Below are 15,286 nucleotides of genomic sequence, written 5' to 3'. Positions count from 1 at the left end.
TAGATTCAACACTATCCCCATCAAGCTACCAATGACCTTCTTCACAGAACTGGAAAAAACCATCTTAATCATCATATGGAACCAAAAAAGAGCCCACATAGCCAAGACAATCCTAAGCAAAAAGAACAAAGCTGGAGACATCATGCTACCTGACTTCAAACTATACTACAAGGCTACAGTAATCAAAACAGCATGGTACTGGTACCAAAACAGAGATATAGACCAATGGAACAGAACAGAGGCCTCAGAGGCAATGCCACACATCTACAACCTCTGATCTTTCACAAACAGGACAAAAACAAGCAATGGGGAAAGGATTCCTTGTTTTAATAAATGATGTTGAGAAAACTGGCTAGCCATGTGCAGAAAGCAGAAACTGGACCCCTTCCTGACACCTTACACTAAAATTAACTCCAGATGGATTAAAGACTTAAACATAAGTCCTAACACCATAAAAACCCTAGAAGAAAATCTAGGCAAAACCATTCAGGACATAGGCATAGGCAAGGGCTTCATGACTAAAACACCAAAAGCATTGGCAACAAAAGACAAAATAGACAAATGGGACCTAATTAAACTCCAGAGCTTCTGTACAGCAAAAGAAACAGTCATTAGAGTGAACCAGCAACCAACAGAATGGGAAAAAAATTTTGCAATCTACCCATCAGACAAAGGGCTAACTAATATCCAGAATCTACAAAGAACTAAAACAGATATACAAGAATGAAACAAACAAACCCATCCAAAAGTGGGCAAAGGATATGAACAGACATTTTTCAAAAGAAGACATAAATGAGGCCAACAAACATGAAAAAATGGTCATCATCACTGGTTATTAGAGAAATGCAAATCAAAACCACATTGAGATACCATCTCATGCCAGTTAGAATGGCGATCATTAAAAATTCTGGAGACAACAGATGCTGGAGAAGATGTGGAGAAATAGGAACACTTTTACACTGTTGGTGGGAGTGTAAATTAGTTCAAACATTGTGGATGACAGTGTGGCTATTCCTAAGGACCTAGAAATAGAAATTCCATTTAACCCAGCAATCCCATTACTGGGTATATACCCAAAGGATTATAAATCGTTCTATTATAGACACATGCACACTTATGTTCATTGCAGCACTGTTTACAATAGCAAAGACCTGGAACCAACCCAAATGCCCATTGATGATAGACTGGACAAGAAAATGTGGCACATATACACCATGGAATACTACACAGCCATAAAAAATGATGAGTTCGTGTCCTTTGTAGAGACATGGATGAATCTAGAAACCATCATTCTCAGCAAACTGACACAAGAACAGAAAATCAAACACCGCATGTTCTCACTCATAGGCAGGTGTTGAACAATGAGAACACATAGGCACAGGGAGGGGAGCACAGCACTGGGATCTATTGTGGGGGGCAGGGGAGGCAGAGCAGGGGGATGGGGAGGTTGGGGAGGGATAACATGGGGAGAAATGCCAGATAGAGGTGATGCGGGGAGGGAGGCAACAAACCACATTGCCATGTGTGTACCTATGCAACAGTCCTGCATGATCTGCACATGTACCCCAGAACCTAAAGTACAATTTTTAAAAAATGGAAAAAAAAAAAAGAATTAGGAACCCCACTCAGGAAAAAGTGTGAACAGAGGCTAAGATGATTCTAGGCTGAAGATAAACCGGGCCAAGGGAGGGCCTAGAAGATTGGTCCTGACATATGAACCTCTTTGAGGCTAAGCTGATACTAAAAGGGACCCCAAAGATGAAGTTGGTTTTAATATAGAAACTTAGTACTTCTAATTAGAAGAGAGAATGTATTCCTCATAAACACCTGTTAGTATTTCAGACACCAAATAAAATGTCATTTTCTTCCTTTCTTTCTTTCTTTTTTTTTTTTTTTGAGTTGGAGTCTTGCTCTGTCATTCAAGCTGGAGTGCAATGGCTCGATCTTGGCTCACTGCAACCTCTGACTCTCTGGTTCAAGCAATTCTCCTGCCTCAGCCTCCTAAGTAGCTGGGATTAAAGGCACCCGCAAATATGCCTGGCTAATTTTTGTATATTTAATAGAAACGGGCTTTCACCATTTTGGCCCAGCTGGTCTCGAACTCCTGACCTCATGATCTGCCCACCTTGGCCTCCCAAAGTGCTGGGGTTACAGGAGTGAGCCACCACCCCTGGCCCAAAATATCTTTTTCTTAAACCTCACAACAATACTTTGGGAGAGAAGTTATTAGTCCTTCTTCAGTAGATGAGAGTTATCCGAGGTTTAGAGAAACTAAGTAACTTGCCCATAAGTAAAACTAGATTCAGATTAAGCTACATATGCCTTTCTGAGTGAAGAAAATTGAACCAACTTCTAAGTGGCTGAATTATAAATATTTTGTTTCATGTAAATGATAGAACTTAAATTCTGTTTGAGAGTACATCTAAGATGTAGTTCATTGGTTCTTTTATTTACACATCTAACACACTGCAAAGAAACTGTTTACTATAAAGGTGTAATATAGCATAATCTGAGTTTATTGGAATTAAATGTAAATCAGGTGTTCCTATTATATATATCTATATGTATATCTATATCTATATATATACATATAGATATTTTATTTTTTTTGAGACAGAGTCTTGCTCTTTTGCCAGCCTGGAGTGCAGTGGTGCAATCTCAGCTCACTGCAACCTCCATCTCCTGGATTCAAGCGATTCCCTTGCCTCAGTCTCCTGAGTAGCTGGGACTACAGGCGCGCACCACCACGCCGGCTAGTTTTTTGTATTGTAGTAGAGACGGAGTTTCCCATGGCCAGGATGGTCTCAATATCCTGACCTCATGATCCACCTGCCTCAGCCTCCCAAAGTGCTGGGATTACAGGCATGAGCCACCGCGCCCAGCCTATATTTTTAAGCTCAGCTATTTTTGTCAAATAAACTTGGATTTCAATAAATAGTTTTTTAAATCTTTTTTTAAAAATATATATATTCTTTTAGAGACAAGGTCTGGCTTTGTTCCCCAGGCTGATCTTGCCTAAGCCTCCCAAGTAGCTGGGCTACAGGCTTGAGCTGTCACACCCAGTTTAGCACACTTTTAATCTTTGCCAGTATGATAGGAAAAAAAAATAGTACTTCTATGTTATATTAATATGATATTTTTATTATTAAATGGGCCAACAATCACGTTTTCATATTTTTATTTATTTGTGTATTTATGTTTGAGGCAGGGTCTCACTCTGTTGCCCAGGCTAGAGGGCAGTGGCGTGATCCCAGCTCACTGCAGCCTCCACCTCCCAGATTCAAGTGATTCTCCTGCCTCAGCCTCCTGAGTACCTGGGATTACTGGTGTGTGCCACCATGCCCCACTATTTTTTGTATTTTTAGTAGAGATGGGAGTTTTGCCATATTGGTCGGGCTGGTCTCAAACTCTTGGCCTCAAGTGATCCACCTGCCTTGGCCTCCCAAAGTGTTGGGATTACAGTTGTGAGCCACTGCACCCAGCCCATCATTTTATATTTAATAAGTCGTGCTATCTTTGCTACTCCACTTTGATTATATAAATCAGACTGCATTACACAAATGCTTATAAAACAGGTTGAAGAAATGCTGTTCTGTTCCTAGTTTGTTGAGTGCTTTTATAACAAAGGAACGTTGTGTCATGTCAAATGCATCTTTGATGCCTACTGAGATGATCATGTAGGTTTTTTCCCTTCATTTTATTAAAATGGTATACTTCATTGTTTTGTGTATGGTGAGCCACTTTGTATTCCTGGGATAATGGCATATAGTCCTTTTAATATAATGCTAGATTTAATTTGCAAATCTTTTGTTGAGGATTTTTGCATCTATATTCTTTTTTGTTTGTTTGTTTGTTTAAGACAGAGTCTTGTTCTTGTTGTCCAGGCTGGAGTGCAATGGCACGATTTTGGCTCACTTCAACCTTCGCCTCCTGGGTCAAGCAATTCTCCTGCTCAGCCCCCTGAGTAGCTGGGACAACAGGCGCCTGCCACTATGCCCACCTAATTTTTGTATTTTTAGTAGAGACAAGGCTTCACCATGTTGTCTAGGCTGGTCTTGAACTCCTGACCTCAGGTGATCCACCTGCCTCGGCCTCCCAGTGTTGGGATTACAGGTGTGAGCCACCACGCCTGGCCTTGCATCTGTATTTCTAAGAGATACTGGTCAGTAGTTTTCACATAATGTCTTACTCTGTTTTTAGTATTGGGGTAATTCTGGCCTCAGAGAATGAATTAAGAATTTCCTCCTCTTCTACTTTTTGGAAGAACTTGAGAAGTATTGGTGTTAATTCTTTTTTAAACATTGGGTAGAATCATGATGAAGCCATCTAGTCCTGGGCTTATCTCTCCTGAAAGTTTTTTGATTTCAGATTCAATCTCTTATTAAAGATCTCAGATTTTCTGTTTTTCCTTGAGTCAGTTTTGGTAGTTTGTGTATTCCTGAGAGTTTCTATATTTCATGTAGGTTTCTAATTTGTTGGCATACAATTGTTCTAGTATTTTCTTATAATCTTATTCATTTCTGTAAGGTCAGCAGGAATGTCTCTGCTTTCATTCCTGGTTTTAGGTTTTAGTAGTTTGAGTCTTCTCTCTCTTTTTTTTTAATTATTGCATATTTTTATTGATGAAGACATAAGAAGAAATATTAAAACCTTTAACATAGACAACCACTTTGCCTTGGTCAGTGTAGCTAAAGGTTTGCTAATTTTGTTGATCTTTTTAAAGAACCTATTTTCAGTTTCATTGATTCTCTCTGTAGTTTTTCTGTTCTCTATTTCATTTATTCATGCTTTAATCTTTTTTTTCCTGCTTGCTTTGGGTTTGTTTTGTTTTTATTTTTTGTTTCTATAGTTTATTTATTTATTTATTTATTTGAGACGGAATTTCGCTCTTGTTACCCAGGCTGGAGTGCAATGGCACGATCTTGGCTCACCGCAACCTCCACCTCCTGGGTTCAGGCAATTCTCCTGCCTCAGCCTCCTGAGTAGCTGGGATTACAGGCACGCGCCACCATGCCCAGCTAATTTTTTTTTTTGTTTTTTTAGTAGAGATGGGGTTTCACCATGTTGACCAGGATGGTCTTGATCTCTTGACCTCTTGATCCACCCGCCTCGGCCTCCCAAAGTTCTGGGATTACAGGCGTGAGCCACCGTGCCTGGCCCTATGGTTTCTTAATGTGGAATTTCACTTTACTGATTTGAGATCTTTTTTCTTTTTTTAAATGCAGGCATTTGCAGCTATAAAATTCCCTCTGAGCACTGCTTTCACTGCACCTCATACATCTTTATTTATTTGTTTGTTATTTTTTGAGATAGAGTCTCACTCTGTCATGCAGGCCAGAGTGCCAGTGGTGCAATCATAACTCACTGCAGCCTCTACCTCTCTGGGCTGAAGCAATCCTCCTGCCTCAGCCTCCTGAGTAGCTAAGACTACAGGTGTGTGCCACCACACTCAACTAAATTTTTTAAATAGTCTGTAGAGACAGGGTCTCACTCTATTGTCCCAGCTGGTCTCAAACTCCTGGGCTCAAGCAATCTTCCTGCCTCAACCTCCAAAGTGCTGGGATTATAGGCTTGAGCCACTATGCTTACTTCATCCCATAAATCTTGATATGTTGTATTCTCATTAAATGGTTCACCTCAAAGTATTTTCTAATTTCTTGTGATTTCTCCTTTGTCTCATTGTTTATTTAGAAGTACTGTTTAATTTCTATCTATTTGTCAGTTTTCCAGTTTTCCTTCTGCTATTTTCAGATTTTATTCCATTGTAGTCAGAGAACATAGTTTGTATAATTCTAATCTTTTAAAACATATTGCGATTTGCTTTGTCGTCTAATGTATGGTCTATCTGGGAGATAATTTTCTGTGTGTTCTTGAGAATACCATGTATTCTGCTGTTGTTGGGATGGTGTGTTTTACAGGTGTCTGTTAGGTATAGTTGATTTATAGTGTTATTCAAGTCTTCTGTTTCTTGCTGGTCTTCTGTCTAGTTGTTCAATATGTTGTTGAAAGTGGAAATTAAAGTCCCCAACTATTATTGTTGAAACTGTCTTATGTCTCCCTTTAATTCTCACAGGTTTTGCTTCATGTATAATATTTTGGGGATCTCTTGTTAGCTACACAAGTAATTTTTAATTAAACGTTTTTTTCCTGATATAAGTTATCTCTTTCTAACTAATGACAGAAACAATGCCACATAACCTGAATTTATTAGATTAAGTGTAATTGAGTGTTCTGATCATTTGGAGGGCAGCCAAGATTTATTTCTGTTCAACATCTTGTTAAAACATCTAATTTCCTACCTGTAATATATATAATGCAACTTATTTTTTTCTCTAAAAATTTAGGAGTTTGTGTGTGTCACAGAAAGATATTAATTTTATTGACTAGTACCATAAAAAGATGTTATATAAGAAAATGCCTCATGTAACATTTGTATAGTGTAACTGTATAAAGTGCTTGTATATATGTATGTTTCCATTTAACCATCATATTCCCCATGGAGTGCTGGTGCTAGCTTTTATAGTAGTACTCATTCAAGTCATGTAGATAGTTGCTGTGGGAATATTTACACTGTGGAAATCAACAAATGCTACTAAACTGGGATTTTTGTCCCCTAGAGAGTCAGTGGTTAAACATTTGCCACTGCACTGCTGCACTATCCTTATTTTTCAGATTAGGAAATAACAAAAACAGAAACCTGAGATTTAAAGAGTTGAAATGTTTTCCCCAAAGTTACTCATTACTTAAGTGGTTAAAGTAGGTCATCAAATACAATCCTTCAGACTGAAAATACTCCTTCCTGCTCAGTATTTCTCTACCTCGACATGCACCCACCTTTCCCACCCCAACAGATTGACCTGAAGTGTTTTTGGATAGTTTCTACAGAATCTGTTAACAACACTTGTTTAATAGGATTGGTAACTCTCATTAACTTTAGCATGTCAGGGGAAAAATGTTGCCACGTACAGACATTTTAATGATTAGGATTTTATTTTGCTAAGAAATTGAGTTTTCTCTGAAAAGCTTTTCTTTGGGCTCTTAAAATTATGATATTGAAGAGTCATTATATTTCAATAAAAAATTATCTGATGGGGCTAAGAACTTTAGGTAAAAAAATCGGGTACACTAAGAAAAGTTTGGTGAATGTAGCACTGCTTTATAGGTAGGTTAGCAAGGCCACAGTGTGGATGAGAGAGTGCTCTATTTACACAGGTGTTTATAAGCTTTCATGGAGCTTGAGAATACTGAAGTCTGGTAGCAATTTCTCTCTAAATGCTTTTCAAGGCATAGCATCCTTCAGTTTCTGGATTCATCCTTCACGATACCCCTACCTGCTGACACTTCAAGCATCCATTGCCTCGGATTTTTTGCTTTCATTAGGCTAAAAGCCATGGATTTCATTATTGCATTTCCTATCCTGTCAAATCTCCAAGATTTTCATATGTAATACTATTACTTCAAGGTCCCATGGCGAACACAGTATTCTAATAAATGAATGAACTATGCTGAAAATTAATTTTTTTAAACCTACTCTCTTTCATGGATCCAATAATCATGCTCACTTTTAAATGCAATATTATACTTCTCGGGTATCCCAATTTTACTTCAAAACATAGACTTTTTCTCTGAATGAATTATTCTTTATTTATTTCTAAAGAACGTCATCCAATTTTGTTGTGTTTTGTTTTGTTTTGAGACAAGATCTCACCATCTTGTCATGGCTGCTTTCCAACTCCTGGGCTCAAGTGATCCTCCCACCTCAGCCTCCCAAAGTGCTAGGATTACAGGCATGAGTCACTCTGTCTGGCATATCCAGTATGTCTCACTTCTTTTTTTTTTTTTTTTTTGAGGCAGAGTTTCAGTTTGTCACCCAGGCTGAAGTGCAGTGGCACGATCTCGGGTCACTATGATCTCTGCCTCCTGGGTTCAAGTGATTCTCCTGCCTCAGCCTCCCAAGTAGCTAGGATTACAGGTGCCCGCCACCATGCCTGGCTAATTTTGTATTTTTAATAGAAATGGGGTTTCATCATCTTGGGCAGGCTGGTCTCAAACTCCTGACCTGAAGTGATCTGCTTGCCTCGGCCTCCCAAAGTGCTGGGATTATAGGCGTTGAGCACTGTGCCTGGCATCTCACTTCCTTTAACTAGACACACACATTAAAAATCTGCCTCCCCAAAATGTTAAGCCACCCAAATAGTGTAGTGGCATTGGCAAATTTTGTGAGTAATGTTAATTATGTATCTTTTTTTATAAATATATCTTTTTTTAACATTAATAAAATGTCAAAAAACGTAGGACCAACTCTTGTGCAGCTCCTCTCTAAGTGCACTTCTGTAACTGATTTTTTTAAAGCCACTTATCTATTTATTATTTAGAAATGGGGTCTAGCTCTATTGTCCAAGCTGAAGTGCAGTGGAACAATCACGGTCGAATCACTGCAGCTTTGACCTCCCAGGCTCAAGGGATCCTCTAGCCTTAGCCTCCTGAGTAGCTAGCACTACAGGAGTGCACCACTACTTTTGGCTAATTTTCTTTCGTATTTCTTTGTGGAGACAGGTTTTTGCCATGCTGGCTAGGCTGTGGAGACAGAGTTTTGCCATGCTTGCCATGCTGGCTAGGCTCAAGCAGTCCACCCACTCACCCTCCCAAAGTGCTGAGATTAAAGGCCTGAACCACCACGCCCAGCCTAAAAGCCACTTTTTAGGGGCCATCTGCTAGTCTGTGGTACATATATTGAGTGATTACACAGCAAAGATGTAACATGGAACTAAGTAACAAAGTCAAAACCTAAGCGTGGTGGCTCATACCTGTAATCTTTGCACTTTGGAGGTGGATCACTTGAGCTCAGGAGCTTGAAACCAGCCTGGGCAATATGGCAAAAGCACATCTCTACTAAAAATACAAAAATAGCCTGGAGTGGTGGCACACACCTGTAGTCCCAGCTACTTGAGGGACCGAGGCAGGAGAATCGCTTGAAACCAGGAAGTGGAGGTTGCAGTGAGCTGAGATCGCACACTGCACTCCAACCTGGGCAACAGAGTGAGATCCTGCCTCAAAACAACAATAACAACAAAACCAAAGACCTAATAAATAGAAGCATATCCTGTGGAGATGAAGGGCCTAAAAGTGGGCACACACCTGTCATATTCTAATTCCTCTGATGCTTTAGGAATTGTTCACTAAAGAGCCTAAGTATATAATAAAGCTTGTATAATAGTATCTGATTTTTTTCCTGAGACTGCTCAAAGTTTAAAAGTAAACTTATCAGTCCTAATCTAGCTAAATGATTTTTGAATCATAGTTACTTCTATAATTCTTATTTGTAGAACAGGAATTATAAGGCCAGGTGCAGTGGCTCACGCCTGTAATCCCAACACTTTGGGTGGCCGAGGTGGGTGGATCAGGGGATCGAGACCATCCTGGCCAACATGGTAAAACCTGTCTCTACTAAAATACAAAAAACTAGCCAAGCATGGTGGCACACACCTATAGTCCCAGCTACTTAGGAGGCTAAGGCAGGGGAATCTCTTGAACCTGGGAGGCAGAGGTTGTAGTGAGCCGAGATCGTGCCACTGCACTCCAGCCTGGTGACAGAGCAAGACTCCGTCTCAAAAAAAAAAAAAAAAAGAATTATAATATTGCCTTTATAAGGTTATTGTCAAACTTCAATGGAATAACCTATGTAGAAAGTTTAGCATAGTGTGCAGTACACAACAAGCACTAAGTGAATGGTTGTTATTATTATTATCAATGGTAAAGTAGCTATCATTTCTGAGCACCTATACTAGGCTAGACACTACAAATTTATATTATGGTGTCCGTACCATACTAAAGCTGTTTGTTAACACCAGCTAACAAACTGGTTAAAGCTGAAGCCTCAGTGAAGGGTGAAGAATTTTATTTCTGAAGACTGCCTCTGATTTCAGTTTGGGACCCACTCTGGAACCTGAGGAAGTGGTAAACAGGCTGATGAATGGGATTCTGACTGAGCAGAAAATGATTTTTGTTCCATCTTCTATAGCGTTTTTAACAATATTGGAAAGGTAAGTGACAGGTTTGTCAGCCTTAGAAATGAAAAGTAAAATAAAAATTATCTGTTACATTTTTTTACTGACATTTAAAATCAGACAGTTGATAAAGTACAGTTAGATAGAATTGACTTCATAAAAATAACAGGTTTAATAAATACGCCATCAGTTTTTTTAACCACGTGTTAATTATTGAAGCAATATTGATACAGCTCCTGGGTAAATGAGCTGAGTAATTTCCATACATTTTTATTTTTTGTAAAGAAAGAAATTTGTATATTTCTGCAAGTCTTGTCTTATAAATAAATGACTCTGAAGGATAGTTTTTAAGCGCCTTTATATAATGGAATCATAGAACAATGATATTAAAGGAGACCAGAGTTAGGTTTTAGGTATTTACTTAAAGATACAACAGATAATCATTGAGCTTTTGTTTTGTGCAAAATCATACTAAAGTGTGTGAATTGCTAAATTATTTTTATAATTTAAGAAATTCTTGAGCCTTGCTTCTTCCAATATGATTCTTAGACTAGCAGCATCAGTATTACCTGGAAATTTGTTAGAAGTACAGAATCTCCTGATCTCCTGAATCATAATTTGAATTTCAATAAGTTCCCCCAGATGATTTGTATACATATTAATAATTGAGAAGCACTTCTTTGGAGCAGTAGCTCTCAACTTTGGTGCACATTGAAATTCACCTGGGAGGTTTAAAAAATGCCAGTGCCTGAGACCAACTCCCTCAATTTCTGATTGACTTGGTTTGGAGTGTGGCCTGGGCTTTGAGAGAGAAAACAACTTTCTAGGTGATTCAATTATCCAGCCAAGATTGGAAACCACTGGTTTCATGAATGTCTCATCATAACAAGGAGGCTGGCCACAAAGAGAGGAAAGAGCAGAGGTGCCTTAGGACAGCTGGGAGAAAAAGCATCTTGCTGCCTGTCCTAGAGTGGGCTTCTCCAAGTCAGTGGGATATCAGGATCACTTGGGAAGTCTACTTTAAAAATAGATCCCTGGATCTCACTTCTAAAGATTTCAACATGGATGTTTGAGTTGGACCAGAAATCTGTATTTTCATAGGCAACTGCCACAGACAGTGGTCCAGAAATTATATTTTGAGAATTACTGATGTCAAGAGCAAAAAGTGCAAGAGATCAAAAGTGTGACATATGTTAGGCCTTCTCGCCCCTTCTGCTAAAAACTATGATGGACATGCCTTGGAGGTTTAGGTAGTAAAGTTTTAGGGTTAGGTCAAGGATCTCTTTGGCGACTAAATGAGTTAAAACCTGTGAGTTTCTGGTATTGTACATGTCATGTTACATAAGTAAGCACTCGGTGATTGCAGCCCTTTAAAATATAAAGAAGGAATTTTGGCTGTTTTTCATCACTGTATGCTCTGCATTTTGAAGAGTGACTGACACATTAGAGGCACCAAAATGTTTGTTGAATGAATAAATTAATTCTAGTTTCTAGACCTTTAAATATAAAGGCTCAAAGTTTGTGCTCTGGAGTTGAATGAAGCTGGGTTTGTGTGACTTGCTTGAACATGAACATGGATGAGTTTTTTGACTTATCTGAAGTTCAGTTTCTTCATCTATAATGTAGAGAAAACAATTGGACATTATAGGTCTGAGATGAATAAATAATGCTTTCGAAGTACTCGGGGATGGGTGCTGTGGCTCACACCTGTAATCTCAGCACTTTCAGAGGCTGAGGCAGGAGTTCAAGACAAGCCTGGGCAACATAATAAGACCTTGTTTCTACTAGAAATCAAAAACATTACTCAGGTGTGTTGGAGCACACCTGTAGTACCAGCTATTTGGCAGGCGGAAATGGGAGAATTGCTTGAGCCCAGGAAGTCAAGGCTGCAGTGAGTCATGATTGTGCCGCTGCACTCCATCTTAAGCAACAGAGAAAGACCCTATCTTAAAAAAGTAAAGAAAAGAAAAAATATTCAGTACACTGCAAATACTCAATAAATGTTATATGCCACTATTATTATAACTATTACTATTATTATTATCATTGCCCTCATTCTTGTTATGAGGTCACATTGGTGTCATATTTCCAAACCCTATTTTCATGCCATCTAGGCAGATCTATGTATGTTATTATACTGATTTACATATTCTGTTTTGTTTCTCCCAGACCCACTGGAATGTGACAAGTTCCTAAATACTCTAAGTGTGGTGTCTGGAGAAAAAAGATGAGACCTGCTAGTGTCTGTCACTGTTCAAGACACCTTATTTAATATATTAACACATTGATTCCACAAAAGAACACTGAGGGATAGGTGTCAATTTTTCCATTTACACGTGAGGAATTTAAACTACAAACTTAAATAATTAGTTCAGCATTATGCTCAAAACCAAATGTGTTGTCTGCATTTTTATTTAGCAATTCTACTTCTCCAGCCTCTTAGTGGAACATTTTAATAACATTCTGCATTATAAAGTATAAAATTAGTTCCTATTCTCATTTCCTTTTTAATGTCGGGTTTCTTTTTATGAAGTCTTCAGTAGCTCAACTGTTCAGTTCTTATACCTCCTCTCTTAGATCTTTCAAAAAATACGAGTATATTTGTTTCAAAAACTGACTGCTTCCGGTGATTCTACTCTAAAGAAGGCTAAGCCTTCTTTTAAAAGCCTTCTTTCCATTTTAAAAGGAAATAGATTCAATGGGAAAGAACATATAGTAATGACTCAGAGCTAAAGTGCTTAATCTTATTTAAGATGAACATGACGATACATAAAAAGTATTTCTGAAGAAGGTATTCTACAAATGCACTTAATATTAATTTTCTAATTATTTTTATATGTCTTTCTTTTAGGATCCTTCCTGAACGTTTCGTGGTAGCTTTAAAACGAAAAATCAATGTTAGGTTTGATGCAGTTATTGGATATAAAACGAAAGCATAAGTGCCTAGTTTTCTGAAAAATGATTTACCAGGTTGAGGCTGATTTCATCTAATATTGTCAGAATTTTAATGTTTGAACTTATGTTGTTTTCTAATTATCCCCATTTTTTCAGTATCATTTTTGAGGCTCTGGCAGTCTTCATTTACTACTACTTGTTCTTTAGCTAAAAGCTGATTACATATAATATAAACAGAGAAATACCTTTAGAGGTGATTTTAAGGAAAATGAAGAAAAAGAACAAAAATTATTTTATTAAAATAATTTCCAAGATGTAGTTCACCTGAACGATTTGCAAAATTTGTACCATAACTGTTTATTTAACGTATATTTTTGTTTTTTATTGCACTTAAATTTTATGTAATTTGTGTTTCTTTTTCTGTTTTACATAAAATCAGAAACTTCAAACTCTCTGAATACAATGAAGGACTATATCTAGTGGTATTTCACAGTGAATATCATGAGTTCTCAAACATTTCATCCTACCCATTACCACTCTGTTTCCTGGGAGATACCTCACATTCCAATGCCAAACATTTCAGCACAGGGAATCTAGAGGTGGATACACATGTTGCAAGTGTAAAAGCATCATTGGGATTTAAGGAGAATTTAATGAATTTACCCATAAATGGCAACAATAATAAATGGATCACACTTAAACTTTCTGTGTTTCCATCTTTTTTTCTTAAACAGAACATGACTTAACCTTCAAATTTAAAGAAAATGGATTGTATAATAAAAGATCTTTTTTAAAAAACTGTCTGGAAATGTCTTGGATGTGAGGCTCACTAAGATGGGACTATAAGATCAGATCTATACATTTTAAAATGTAGTAGGTTTGTTAGGTTTCTTCTACTAAAGAAAAATATTTTCAAGACTATATCAAACACAGCTGGGCACAGTGGCTCACGTCTGTTAATCCCAGCACTTTGGGAGGCCGACATGGGCAGATCACAAGGTCAGGAGTTTGAGACCAACCTGGCCAACATGGTGAGACCCCATCTCTACTAAAAATACAAAAATTAGCTGGGTGTGGTGGCGGGCACCTGTAATGCAGCTACTTGGGAGGCTGAGGCAAGAGAATCACTTGAACCCAGGAGGCAGAGGTTGCAGTGAGACGAGATCGTGCCACTAAGCAAGATTCCGTCTCAAAAACAACAACAACAACTATATTAAACACATACACATGAAGAACTTTAATCCTTTTATCAGAAAGTTTATATTCAGAAAACACATAAGGCAAATCCTTTGACATCCTGTTAAATGTAGCAAATAAGCTACATTTAGGTTCAGAAAATTTTTAGAGAAAGATTTTGATCTAAGCAGAAACTAATATTTGTTCAACATGTATTAGCTACTGTCCTAAACGCTTAACTTACATCAACTAGCCCATGCAATAAGTTAAGTAATATCATTACAAATTATAAGGATCATATGGTAATATGCTTAAGGAAGGTTATATTACAGATTCTATAACATATAAGATAATTTCTCAGAAAGCATCATTTCTGCAATAAATTTCTCCCTCTTTCCCATCAATTCTTCTAATTCAGAGAATCAAAATACCATTGCTGTTGGACTACATTCTGCATTTAGTTAGTGTGAACACGTAAGGGTCAAAAATTATTGTCTTCCAAACATTATATTTGAGTAATATAACTTAGATTCCTCTCCATACATTGGCTATACTCTACTAGCACTCTAGGGTTGAATATCCACAGAATTTATAGATTTACTTAAACACCTATCCTGATAACATAAATGCCACTAGAAAGTGGAGAGACTGTTACACTCAGGTTCTAACTCACTTTGAAATAGATTTAATTGTTTATTCTTTTGATTAAATTATACTTGTTCCAGACAGCCAGCCACCTGCCAGTGAAAGCCTTTAGCAAACTTCAGTAAATAATCAAGACCCAAAACATACCGACAACTTTTCCCAATAAACATATTTTGGCTCCTAAAACACTTGTCATAAATTAACAATTGGAGGAACTTTAGCATTAACCAGTATGAGAAATAAGCATTACTTCTTTCAATGTTATGCAGGCAAATGGTAGTGTGCCCCATTTATTGAATGTTAACCATGTGGCAGGCACAGTTTGCCACTTAGTCGCTCAGCAGTCCACTGCAGAAGGCATTGTTAGAAGGCATTGAACTAGGTGTGAACACAGCAGTAGTAGCAGAAACCCAGAGGAAACTTGGAGTCTATAGCCCTTATTCTGGAGGAAAGATGAATGACTGTAGTACCATGGGGATTTTGAATTTTGTTCTCCACATTAAGAAGAATAACAAGAAGAAAAAGCTTGCTCTAACTCACCAATATCAGGCAATTAGTCCTGT

At 37.8% G+C, this 15,286-nt stretch overlaps 1 protein-coding gene across 3 annotated transcripts in view; it reads left to right on the top strand.

Annotated features, from left to right (window-relative positions):
• Nucleotides 1-15,286, top strand: part of HSD17B11 (hydroxysteroid 17-beta dehydrogenase 11) — a 59,559-nt gene that overhangs the window by 31,736 nt on the left and 12,537 nt on the right. For 2 of the 3 annotated variants that reach the window (XM_064369034.1, XM_064369036.1), the window contains exon 6: nt 9,927-10,043. In XM_064369034.1, the coding sequence (XP_064225104.1) occupies nt 9,927-10,043 (117 nt within the window). Of the gene's footprint in view, nt 1-9,926; nt 10,044-12,858; nt 13,604-15,286 lie in introns of those variants that run through there. The other variant, XM_064369027.1, reaches the window with a different exon arrangement.

The sequence above is a fragment of the Aotus nancymaae genome, unplaced genomic scaffold (assembly GCF_030222135.1).
Source record: "Aotus nancymaae isolate 86718 unplaced genomic scaffold, 86718_ANA_hifiasm-v0.15.2.pri h1tg000006l, whole genome shotgun sequence".
Classification (NCBI taxonomy): Eukaryota; Metazoa; Chordata; class Mammalia; order Primates; family Aotidae; genus Aotus; species Aotus nancymaae.
The sequence above is the reverse complement of the archived record's forward strand: the minus strand, read 5'-3'. Positions and strand labels throughout refer to the sequence as shown.